Source organism: Patiria miniata, unplaced genomic scaffold (genome assembly GCF_015706575.1).
Source record: "Patiria miniata isolate m_02_andy unplaced genomic scaffold, ASM1570657v1 HiC_scaffold_9, whole genome shotgun sequence".
NCBI lineage: Eukaryota > Metazoa > Echinodermata > Asteroidea > Valvatida > Asterinidae > Patiria > Patiria miniata.
Window position 1 is genome coordinate 22865092 of NW_024037076.1, and position 12852 is coordinate 22877943.

The 12852-nt window shown below is 41.1% G+C and overlaps 1 protein-coding gene across 2 annotated transcripts in view; it reads left to right on the forward strand.

Annotated features, from left to right (window-relative positions):
• LOC119719936 (protein FAM193A-like) overlaps positions 1-12272 on the forward strand; it is a 31437-nt gene extending 19165 nt beyond the window's left edge. The window contains exons 8-19 of one of the 2 annotated variants that reach the window (XM_038189419.1): positions 225-318; positions 967-1178; positions 1458-1712; positions 2167-2335; positions 2578-3559; positions 3871-4012; positions 4562-4709; positions 5084-5164; positions 5452-5637; positions 6393-7398; positions 9290-9368; positions 9997-12272. In XM_038189419.1, coding sequence (XP_038045347.1) covers positions 225-318; positions 967-1178; positions 1458-1712; positions 2167-2335; positions 2578-3559; positions 3871-4012; positions 4562-4709; positions 5084-5164; positions 5452-5637; positions 6393-7398; positions 9290-9368; positions 9997-10093 — 3451 coding nt within the window. In that variant the 3' untranslated portion in view covers positions 10094-12272. The remainder of the gene's footprint in view (positions 1-224; positions 319-966; positions 1179-1457; positions 1713-2166; positions 2336-2577; positions 3560-3870; positions 4013-4561; positions 4710-5083; positions 5165-5451; positions 5638-6392; positions 7399-9289; positions 9369-9996) is intronic. The other variant, XM_038189420.1, reaches the window with a different exon arrangement.
• The last annotated feature ends 580 nt before the right edge of the window (positions 12273-12852 follow it).

Here is a 12852-nt window from a genome sequence, read left to right on the forward strand (position 1 = left end):
TATAGTTGAGACCTCCAACTCTGAGATCAAGGCCAGGACTTGAGACTTTCACTTCCAAGACCAAGAACTAGACTGAGACATTTATTTCTGAGACCAAGACTTATATCTCCCAGACCAATACCTGGACATCCTGAGACCGAGACCAAGGCCAAAGTAGATGAAATATCTTCATACTCGGTGAACCTCACCACTTTTATCGTTCTTGTTATTTTATTTTGTGACAGGTACATGAAGTTTGACGAGGATATGACAGTGATATTTGTGGAATGGAACGCCTGCCAGCAGCTCATTGAAAAATATCACGAGGAGATGTCGCAGGTAAACATGGATTATTCTTAGATACTTGGTTTTTTGGGGGGTGTAGGGGCCGGTTCATACTTTGCATAAATTAATATTTGTGACATCATATCTAGTTTTTGCTTGTGATTTTGCAAGACTTGAATACATTTCATCTCTGACAAATAAACTGGCATTTAGTCCTGCTGTAATTACTGGATTTCAAGCTTCGTTTCAAATTGCAGATAACATGTTTTTGCCTTATCTTTTTCTCATTTTCCTCAAATTTTCTCCAAAATGTACGAGCTTACTTACATGCCTGGTGATTTGGTTTCCTTTTCTTCTTTCTCGTTACAAAACCGGGTCCAGCATAAGTAAACAGGCATAGTAACTTGGGAGGCCTGATAAAACCTTGAAATAGAAGATGTTGCAGAAAAGTTAAGTTTGGTGGGATTGGCGGAAAAAAACCCAGACTAATAACCTGGTCAAAACACAAGTCTGTGGAATCCAGTAGGGACTGATAACCAATCTACATGGCAGTCTGGGCAGGACTGGAACCTGGGTCACAGAAGAGAAAGGCAAGAAACATACCACTTGGCCAACCCTACTTTCCAGTTAAAGTGAGTGTTAGCGCAAATCTTTTTATTTTAAAGTAAAAAAAACCTTTCATTTATTATTCCTATTTTTCAGGATTGTCTAAAGACCAAACAGCAAATGTTAAGTGGCGACTGGGAGTTTCTGAAAACTCAGAAGATCTTCACGGATCACTTTGGACTCAAAACTCACAGCGGTAATACGGGCAAAGACAAGACCAACTCCGTTAAGTGTCATGCTGCAAGGGGTGTGCTAGGCTTACTGAATGAAAATGAAGCTGAACATAAGGGATCTACTTGCAAGAAAAAGTGAGTCCAAAGTGTTGTATTTGAGTCCATTCCATTCCTCACAAGTCCCTTACTAGTCAATCACAACTCAATGACAAGTCCCCACTAGTAAATCACAAGTCCCTCATAAGTCCCTAGTTAATCCATCACAAGTCCCTAGCTAATCCATCACAAGTCCCTCACTTGTCAGTCATAAGTCCCTCACTAGTCCCTCGCTTGTCCATCACAAGTCCCTCGCAAATCCCTCGCTAATTGTTCTGTTAGTATCTTACATACTTTCCATTTTTACTTTTACGACAGGTGTCCATGTGATGAGTGCAGTATTGCCAGACTGACGTCTAGTCTCCTGACTCCTAACTTCTGTGAAGAGATTAGTCTGAAACACCTGCAAGAAGGTGCAAACCCAGATCAATTATCAGCTCTGGATAAATACCTGCAGAACATCAATCCTCCAGATTTATCGTCAACCTCTTCCTCCTCATCGGAAGGTTCCTCTGAAGAAGATAGTGATGGTGTGTTACAGATCTTCTCAAGGGGTGATCTTACACATTCAGGGTAAGAATCAAGATGTGAACCACAGGGAATATTTGCTTAGAAAGGAAAAATTACTAAAGTATGTCACAAGCCAATATGGCCCATCAAGACGTCATTTATCTCGGGTTTCCTTGGTGCGAAACGACTGAGAATCTATTCCTCCTGGATAGGATGCCTGTCCATCGCAGGTAACTCTCCAGCTACTGCAGGTAACCATATATACTTCTTAGTTGTGAGAGGCATGTGGGCGTGAGATGGCTTGCCAAAAGACACAACATGTCGCCAGCAGCTGGATTCAAACCTGTGACCATCTGATTATAAGACACGAACCCTAACCGCTAGGTCACACTCCAAACTGCTTAGGAAAAAACAGGGCCTAATTTCATTGAGGTGCTCAGCAGAAAATTCAGTTCCAGTTTTGTTCCTTCAAAGTAATTCGTAATTAAAATCAGCCTTTTTCTTACATCTCCAACAGGTTCAGTTCACCAAGGAGTGAAGAGTCAGACGATTCAGATGACCTCGACTCCAACACATCCCCCTCACCTACCCATAATGCAGCAGAGGAAGAAAGTGGGAAGAGGAGGGTGAACGGAGATGGTAGCAGCTCAGACAAAGAAAAGTCCACAAGAGACGGCAGTCTGAAGGTGGGTACAAGACTTGTTTGTTTCATTCATGACATGGTATTAAGCTCCCAGCTGTGGCTACAAAATAACTGTTAGGCCATGAGTTGATCAAAAATTGAAATCTATTATCAGATTTTGGAACCTGCCCCTAATTTTATCAGTTCAAATGTAAATGAAATTTGAAGAATCAAACTCACTTTCAAATTCACTCAGAACATTTCTAGTCATTGGCATGTTATTATTTTGTTTGTATGTTAATATAGGATTCCACTTCAAACGGTCGATCTTCTACTTGTCGAGCCTGCACAGCCAGTCACATGCTTTCCTCTTCCGCATTTGGCACAGTTAACATCACCGACAAGGTAGATCTGAGTGCACAACCCCAGTCCTATCTCTTCTATCCAAACCTGGCCAACCATCAACCGTTGGATCTCAGTCATCACGGCATCACTGCTAAACATCCATTCATCCATCCTCATCTATACAACCCGTTAACCGCTCAGAAAACGACCAAAATGGCGACGTGTCAGCAGTTACCAACGCAGCAGCAGCAGCAGCAGCAGACACCGTTCCAGCTGAATGTCGACACCCAGGAAGCTCTTCGGGATCATCACGGGCACACCTATGGTGACTGGAAGAGCGGTCCTTTTGAGAGTGCCAAGATGACGCTTAGCTCACGAGGTTACAGCAGCGGGCACAGCACTGATCCAGACTTGCTGCAGAGTGTCCGCGCAGCGCTACATCAATCCAACTGTAAAACAGCGACAGAGAGAGCGCCTTCACTCAACACACCAGCGTCTGATCAACCTTGCAAGCAGCATGCGGGAAAGATGCAGACAGACGCAACTAGCAACAAGAAGAGGGCAAACCATGTGTGTACAGAGGCGACCACCAACGGCACGGTAACCGCAACAGCAGCAACAACAACAAAAGAGCATTCAGTGCAGCATCATCACCATCACCATAGCAACCAGTCATCTACGGAGAGTTCCAAGAAGACACGGTCAGACAGTGGGTCCGATCGATGTGCGAGGCACACCCTTCCAGCCGCCAAACCTCCAACGACAACAAGTGCAGTCATGCAAGCGTACCAACAACAGTGTAGTCAGTTAGGCCATACAGGTGTACTGACTAACGGTCTGCATGGGGGAGGAGGTGATGCTCCACCTCAAGGGAGTAAGAAGAAGAAAGCTGATGATGATGTCATCCTAGTCGATGCCAGCTTAGCGAATGGTGAGTTGTTATGTGAGTCAATACAAACCCTAGGTTTCTTTTCCAGCTGTTATTTTGCCTCATATTATAGATTCTTTGCATTGTAGCTGTCTTTGAGGTCCTTGCGTTTGTCCCATGTGCAGGTGGTTTTATTCCAGATTAGACCTCATGTGCATTCCTTGTTATTGCTTTCAAAAAGGTTTAATATCTTGTGTATTTATCTGGTGTATTAAGTAACAATTGTCTTGATTTTGGAGTGTATTTCTAATTTTGAGCTTATTCTCAGGCACCAGAAGTAAGTCAACCTGAATTGATCATTGGCTCTTGACATTTGCTGTTTTCAGATTGTGGTGATGATCGTTCCCTTCAATCCTGTCTTTACCATGGTCATCCAGCCACAGCAGGGGTCATTGACCCTCAGACTGGCTTGTGTACTAGCGCAATGCAGACAGCAACAAGCACTCCAACATCAGCTAGTGTTTGCAGGTATGATGTGCAACATTGCTTTTGCTGGACCCTATTGTCCTCTGACTATCTGATGTACTAACTGACTGAACGATGTACTGACTGACTGAATTACTCCCCGACTGACTGATGGATTGACTGTGTCGCTGACCGACTGACTTACTCCCCGAGTCATTGACTGATTGATTGACTGAGTCACTGAGTACAAATAATGTCCTCAATTGAAACTTTGGGGCCAACTCTACTTTCCAAGCCTAGTCCTGTTATACCAGCGTGGCCTATCGTCTTACAAATGACCCAGTGATTAACATAAACTTTAACCCTGGACTACCCAGATCTTTCAAAGACCACCACGTGGTTATGGAGGTTTTTGCAAGGTTAAGAAAGGTAGATCTCGGTTATTAGTACCTTATATTGGGCACAAGTCACTTTGAAATTTACAAGTACAAAGTCTGTGCCATTGGGTTATGCACATTGGTTGATTTTGTTGGATTCATTCAGATTTACTATTATTTAGCCTCTTCCCTTTCCAACTAATCCAGTTGTAATTTCTTCATTTTTTTTTTCCAGTGACCCTGATTGCGAGACGCACAACTGCATCATGGACGAAGACATGTATGGCAATTGCTATGACGACCGAGGAAGCAGCAATGGAAACAGGGAGCGAGAGTCCAAGCATTGTGACTGTTACTACTGTGAATTCTTTGGCCATGGAGGGGTGAGTTGGTGGAGCAGGCTCTAAGAATTTGGCTGAAGAATATTGTTAAGAAGTACAATTGTTATATACTTCAAAACCTTTATAATTAATTTCCTGAAACTTGGAATAATGTACAATCATAATAACTTACAGCGTGGCTGTCCCTGAGTTCCTTCAGTTTGAAAAAATGGAAAAAATTGAAAACATCACAGGAGTTTATTCATTCATTTATTTGTTCAATCTGGTTTATTTAAAAAAAAAAGCTTAATCACTATTAAACTTACCTACACATTTTCAAATGAAATGATGCCATGATATTTTTCTCAGTCAGAAAAACTGTGGAAAACTTAAGTGACCACTGTTTGAATCTGTTGACTCTTTGATCACCCCCACAGCCTCAGCCTGCACCAACCAGTCGCAACTACACAGAGAATCGTGATCGGCTAAGACTCAAGTTAAGAGATAGGCAGAAAAGGGTAAGGGTAGTGGTGTAGTCAAGTCCATCACAAGTCCTTACAAGTCACCTTGTCCCAAGTCAAGTCACGTCATTCAAATGAATTGTGACAGAGAGATACTTGTTATCATTTTTTGTTCTTGGCAGAGCCACATTGTAGGCCCCCGCAGCGTTGTTTATTAGCAGACCTCTTTGAATTTATAGTTTCCCTATTTTGACATCGTCGCCTCCTGAATTGCAAACACTGAAAAACATGGCATATATCATCCATCTCTTTATGTTTTGATTGACTCTGCTCTCATCTTGCAGCAATCCAAAGACCAGTCTCCATCCTCTGCTGATCACAATCACGAGTTTGACCAGTTTGATCATCTGGACCTCTCAGATGATCGAACCCTGGATGACTTACTGTCATTTATCAACGGTGAACAGCAACGACAGAAGAGCAATGCCAAGACAAAAGCTGCCAAGAGAAATCGACAGAAGCAGAGAAAGGTCAGTCTCAACCCATACGCATGTTCCAACCCGTACACCTGTTCCAACCTATCACCTGTTCCAACCCATACACCTGTTCCAACCCATACACCTGTTCCAACCTATACACCTGTTCCAACCCATACACCTGTTCCAACCCGTACACCTGTTCCAACCCGTACACCTGTTCCAACCCATTCACCTGTTCCAACCCATACACCTGTTTCAACCCATACATCTGTTCCAACCTGTACACCTGTTCCAACCCGTACACCTGTTCCAACCCGTACACCTGTTCCAACCCATACACCTGTTCCAACCCATACACCTGTTCCAACCCATACACCTGTTCCAACCCATACACCTGTTCCAACCCATACACCTGTTCCAACCCATACACCTGTTCCAACCCATACATCTGTTCCAACCTGTACACCTGTTCCAACCTATACACCTGTTCCAACCTATACACCTGTTCCAACCCACACACCTGTTCCAACCCATACAACTTTGGCAGAGTTGTGCTGTACTTCATAGCATTAGGAGGGACCCAAATAGACTTTAGTTTCAAGCAGATGAATGTTATTTTACTTTGCCTAGAGCCTGGAGTCATTCTGAATAACTGAAGCCAAAAATTGGTATTGGATTATAAATTTCTTTGTAATTGGATTAAAACCAATTTTTAAATAATTTATGGCGTCCATAAACATCTTGCAAAACAGTACAACAGCCACAAGAAAGATCTTTCTTCAAGATGAAATTGTTGATTTCCTCAGGCCGAAGAGAAAGCTAAGCAAGAGGAAGAGCAAGAAGCAATGAGACAGGAAGAACTGCGACGACTGATGGAAGAAGAACAACGTAAACATGAGGCTGCAGCAGCAGCAGCTGCAGCTGAAGAGGCTGCAAGACAAGAACAACAGCGACAACAACAGGAACGGGAGAAGGCAGAGAGACAACTGCAACAAAAACAGCAACAACAGAAGACCGGTAAACCTGAAGCGCCAACGTTGAAGAATAAGAAGAAAGGCAGCAAAGAAAATCAGCAGCAACAGGGTTCTAAGCAGCAGCAGCAACAGCAGCAGAAACACAACCAAAGCAACGGTCAATCTGCAACATCTAACCAACAGAAGCAGTCAACCAATCGTCAGTCACCAACCAAGCAGGTCACTCAACCGCAGCAAGCGACCAAGCAGCAGCAGCCAGCACCTGCAGAAACACCAAACAGCAACAGCAAAAGCTCTACCAACAAAGACAAGACCAAGCAGCAACCGCAGCAGGCATCAAAGCAAGACAGCAGCACGGCGTCCAGCAACCAACAGGAGAAGAATCAGAAAAATCAGCAGCATCCAACTAAACCAAAGCAAGCAGCAGAACAAGACAGCAACCACACCAACAACCACAAGCAACAGAACGGCAAACTCAACCCCAAGAAAGTTGCCGAGAATGGCAACGACAACAACCATCAACTGAAGAAAGCACCTCAAGCTCCTGCTGCTAACATCAACAAGACAGGAAGCAACAAAAAACAACCACAAGCACAAGAAAACCATAACAAGCAAAAGGATACCATCAAGCAGAAGGAAGATACTAAAGAGAAGAATCACATAACCTCAAAGACACAGCCATCTCATCCATCTGCCAAGAAAGCGGAGAATCAGATCTTAGTCACCAAACAAGAGAAGATCGCAGTCAATGGTGTGGCTAACGAGCCACAAACCAACGGCAATATCAAGAAGAAAAAGAAGAAGAGGAACTCCTCTGAGAATCCAAATGCTTCCATTGGTGAGTACATGTTTGACCTTTAACCCTTCACCTTTCATGAATAGCCATTTTTCAACCCTGGGCTTCAGCTGAGGCTCGAGCTCAAACACCTATTTAGCATCTTATGAAAGTCTAATGTTTGGCCAAAAGTACGCAACTCTGGGTTTGATTTTTATGAAGCTGTAAAGGGTGAAGTTTAATCTACAGGTTCTATTAACCATGGAGATTAGATTACAAAGCCAGAGCTCCAACTGAAGTCAGGATTTGAAGAATGGTTCTACAATAATGATTGGCTAAGATGCTAAACCGTTTTTTTTTAATCGTGATAAGACCCCAAATTCAAAGGTTTCACACAGAAGTGGTACATTTCTGTTCTTAAACTGTTATTTTGCACTTGTTCTTTTAGACTAGACGTTATAGATGTAGACTCATAATTTATGTTGTGTGAACTTATAATGATGATAAAATCCCAAGATATCAAGCTGTCTTCCCATTACTAAAGCAGTTTTTAAAGTTCCTCTTTATCATGGGTTGTTTAATTCTGTCATATGAGATGTATTGCTATGGGAAGTACCTTATTCCAAAGGTTAATCATCCATCAATGCACTTCCCCGCCCCACAATCTGTAAACATAGTCAGTAACGTAAGACAATTTTGTCAGTTGGAAGTAGAGTAGTCCTGAAATTCTTTCTACATTTGTTACCTCACGCCACTTTAATTTTTTCTTCTTAAAAAGGTACATGTAGATGTCTTTGTTTATGGAGTATTTTTTTCTTCTTCTTTTGATTAGCAATAAAGACAAATTTAGAGTCTTAAACTTTCAGTTCTCTTTTTTTCAAAATTTCTAAATCAAAGTCCTCACATATCTTTCATTCCTTTTAAGAAAAAAGGCATCAAATTCATCCCTCTGCCAAAAAAAGAAAGAACAAAAAGAATTCCTCTACGTTTCCAATTAGGAATAGCATAATCCTCCTTTTTGAACACCAGGTACGTCGTACATTGTCCAATATTTTGCCTGACAACAATAAACCCTGCCAAGCTGTTTGTCGGGTACGGTCAGTGTGAGCTGCTAGTTCCTGCTCCGTTGAATTCCAACCCTCATGAGAACAGAATTGTTTGTCCTCATGGCATATGTTTGTTTCATTAGAGGCACGGGTTTTTTTCCACAACAGAACCGAGTACGTGCCATTTTGAGTGTTCCTGTTTTTGTGTCGCTTGTTTTCTTTTTTACCAAAATCATGAACAGAATCCATGGGGGAGTTTTGTGAATTTCTTTCATCATCGTACTTTGTTTTCAAATGCTTAGTGCTTTTTAAGTCGGTATGATTTCTTAATCCTTCTGAAGCACATTAACGGACTTATTCCTGACGGTAATAAGCCTTTGCTGGAAAATTGCAAATTTTCCTTTTTTTTAACAGCAAGACATTTCCTTTGGAGAAAGTTTTGACTGGGCTACTCTGTATTACCCCAACAGTAAAACACAAACGCTGATTGCCACAAGAGTGGAATCTAGGCAGATCAAGCCTTGACACCCCCCCCCCCCCCATAATTTTTTTCACAAATTCTAATTTTTAAATTAGAAAGTACGAATCATTGAAATATACAGGACTGGTAACTATATACCCCACTAGTAATAAACTAAGAAAGCAATTACCAGACACTGAATGCTCCATAGCAGTGTAAAAAGACAACAGTAATATCACACTCTGTCCTCTCACTGCAACAATATCCCTCAGTCAATAACTGATCCTATTCCTTGGACTGCTCTCTCCCTCCCTACATCAGTAAGACGATCCTCTCACTGTTGGACTGCTGATTTTCCCAGGGACACTCTCATCCACTCTCGGACCCCAGAGAGGACATGTATATCCCATTTCAATTTACTTTTCCGTGATTTTTCCCCCCATCTCAGATGAGATCTTCATGCCCAAGGAGAATGCTGACATGGCAGACATGGATGAGACAGAGAGAGAAATTGAGGACTTCAAGAGGTAAGATCATTCAGCTCTCCTACTTTGGCTTACATTTCCATCATCTTTTGTTTCCATCCCTGAGACTTGAGATCCATTTAAGGGGCAACGTAATCCTTATACTGTCCTTGACAACCCTTCAGTGTTTCACTAATACCAGTAGCATTGCTATCAAGTCCTCACAACTCCATCACAAGTCTATCACAAGTCATCAAGCCGCAAGTCAAAGTCACAAGGTTTTTCAAATAAACATTTCAAAGGTATTCCTTTGTTGTTGTTCCTCCCCTGTTATTTGTGACTGGAATTGTGAATTGATTTGTGGTTTGCTTGTAACCAGACTTGTGATGGACTGGACCACAAGACTGCATATCAGTCACGTACGGTGTAACAAGCCTGAAGCAAAAACAGGCTTAAACATCATAGCATATTACAGTTCATCAAATTGAGGAAATTGACTCTGAACTCAAAACGTTAATAAGTACAGTGCTGCCCAATATCTTAGGAGTAAAATACACAAGTTTGCAAAGTAGGGATCGAACCCACAGCTTCCTGCCTATTAGTGCAGACATTCGAACCACTCAACCACTCAGCTAGTTATGGTTGAATCTATGATTTGAAGTAATGTGACCTATATCCTTCATGTTTGTAGATTCTGTATGGCGTTAACTCCAGCCCCCAAGAAAGAGAAGGTTGTCTTCAGTATGAAAGAACTCACTCTCAAGAAAGGAACGGTGCCAGCACACTGACCATAAAATACAATCATTCAAATCAAAACACCGTCACACATAGTTGTCCCCTCGGTTCAAACATCTTTTTCTTTTGTAAGTGGAATTGTAAGCGTGTTTTTGCCCTGTCTTCAAGGTTTATTGAAATTTGACATCGAACAATTTATAAAATTGAAACTTTTCATTGTTAGAGTGTAAGCAATCTACTTGTAAAAGAAACAAGCAAATATATGTATCATTCTAGAAACATGAATGCTTTGCTAAAAGCTCAATCTTTTCTTTCAATTTGGACTTTCTAATAAACCAGAATATCTCAAAGAATTTCCTTTGTCAGTTAAGCGAGAGGTTTTGATACTTTTACTTTTGTCTAGAATTGACATGTGGATGTTATGAGCTGGAAGTTGTGACGACTGCTTTACTGGCTTTGAAAAATTGACAAAAATACTAAGATCCAGCACTGAAAACTGTCCCCAAAAATAATGATGAAATTGAAACATGTAATCGTTTCCCTTATTGTGGTATTGAGGTTTCGTGCTGCTGAATGTTTTAACAGATATGTAAACGTTTCATTGATGAGCTGTTTTGTCCATTTGAATTTCTGACATCCTTTCATTGTTTGGATAAGATTGACCTTTTGAGAAATAGGCGTAGTGTGTGACTACTAGTAATAATAACTGAGTACTCCAAGATGGCGTTTGTACAGTGGATGTTGTAAGTTTACAGGTGTAATAGATTCTTGAAATATTTGAGGGAATTTTAACCAACTTTTCACCTGTTGTTTGACCTTTTTTAACCAAGTTATTGTAATGGTTGTATTGAGATGTGCTGATGGAATGTTTGAATGAATTTGCATTTGAAATTAATAGAATTATTGAGTATACTGCAAAGGAAAAAAATGATGTTATATCTGGAATATTTAATCCACTTAACCTTTTTTTCACAAATATGAATATTGCCAAATGTTGCATATTTGTTGTCGGCATCCTTTATTCGTAATGTTCTCTCCACTTTCTCCTGCCCTTAAGTTTCGCGAACACATTTACATTTTTATTTGTCACTTACGTTAAAAGTAGCCAGGTATGTAGTATTAGGATTTTTTAAAAGAATATATCCAATGAATAGTCAGGAGACAGTCATATTTATTAGTGAGCTGTCATTGGTCAGTGTGCTAGCACCAGAGCTCATCAAGTCAGGGAACCAGATGAGGTCAATTCTAAACCATCGATGTCCTGCCACAAGCAACAAGACGTTGAAGTGGGATGGTAAGGTAACACAGTAGTGGAACCTCTTCATTATTGTCCAACAAACTGGATCAAACTGGTTCACACCAGTTCAAACCAGTCATATAATCTGGCTGAAATTGCTAGTCTGCCATTTCATGGAATGAAATCTTTGAGGCAAATAGAAAAAGAAATGTATAAATGTTACTCTTGTGCCTTTTTAACCAAAACTTGTGCACATTGTGGCTTGTACACAAAAAAGCTGTCTTGAAAAATGTTAATGTGCAGAGCATTATGTATCAAGTCGCTCACGATGTATACATGTTGGGATATGCAAGTAGACTGGAGTTATTGATTTATGTTGGTTTTTATTTAATATGAAATGGCACTAATATGTGGAACAAGTGCCGAAATATTGGATGTACTGCTGTCAAGGTCTGCTGCTGCTGCTTTAATACAATATAGAGGACGCTCTCGCTTAAAAATGGTCTGGAGGGGAAAAAAAACCCGGACTATTACTGCATTGCGATGCGGTCTGTATCTGTATAGGTGTTGTGTTGGCCAGTGCTGGTCTGATTGTACTCAATACTGTTTTGAGTTGATGATGTTCTTATAATGTTTGAACGCAGTGTTCATGGTGACACAGAAACCTTCTTCCATTGTATGTAATAATGACGTAAGCTTTGAAGTGTTATGTATGGACGCTATGAAGACACAGCGTCTGTTGTTATAACCCTACCAACGCCAAGTGATCAGGTCATTTAGATACTGTGACTGACCGGTGGTTTATATTCCAGCCAGTGGTCAAATGCTGCATGGCCACTGTGCTTGACCATCATGATGTCCAGTTATTGTCTGACCATTGGCAAGCTTAGCATCATATAGCTATTGTAGGGTCCGAATGTTGTCTACATTGAGCACGTTATGTTATCAATAAAATATGTATGGAAACTCCTTTGTGGATGATGCAAATGTAAAAAGCGTCAATCTCCAAATTTCTTTAATCTCGACGAGGCTTGTAATGCCTAGGTGCATAACCACTAGAGGGCAGCATTTAATTGAACCAGTAACATGTTCATTTGTCATCTCTTAGTTCAGTGTTGACACACCTTAACATTGAACACTTCCTCGCAAAATTGCAAATTAAGTAGGCCTCAATTTTAAATTCCTCCATCAAATCCTTTCATTTATTTCCAGAACAAGGTTCCGGGCCGAGGAGCCAATGTCATTCACTTACTAAGCATAGAAACTTGCTTAGTAGTTAGCACAGAAGAAAAAGGCTTAGCCAAACCAGGTTACCAGTCAAAATGTCATGCTAGGTTTATTGGTTGTGGCTGGTGCTCAGCACATTTATGCTTAGCACATAAATTTCTTAAGCAATATTTCTTTTGAACATCTCCTTGGAATTGGGCCGTGTTGCCTCGGCAACCATTATGACTTGCTGTCAGTTGTCCATGGGCTGAAGTCCATTTACCAGATTGATTCGACGGCCACACCTGACTGCAAATATATCATTACCCATGCGAACCAGTAATGGATGTCTTAATCCCTCGCGTATTG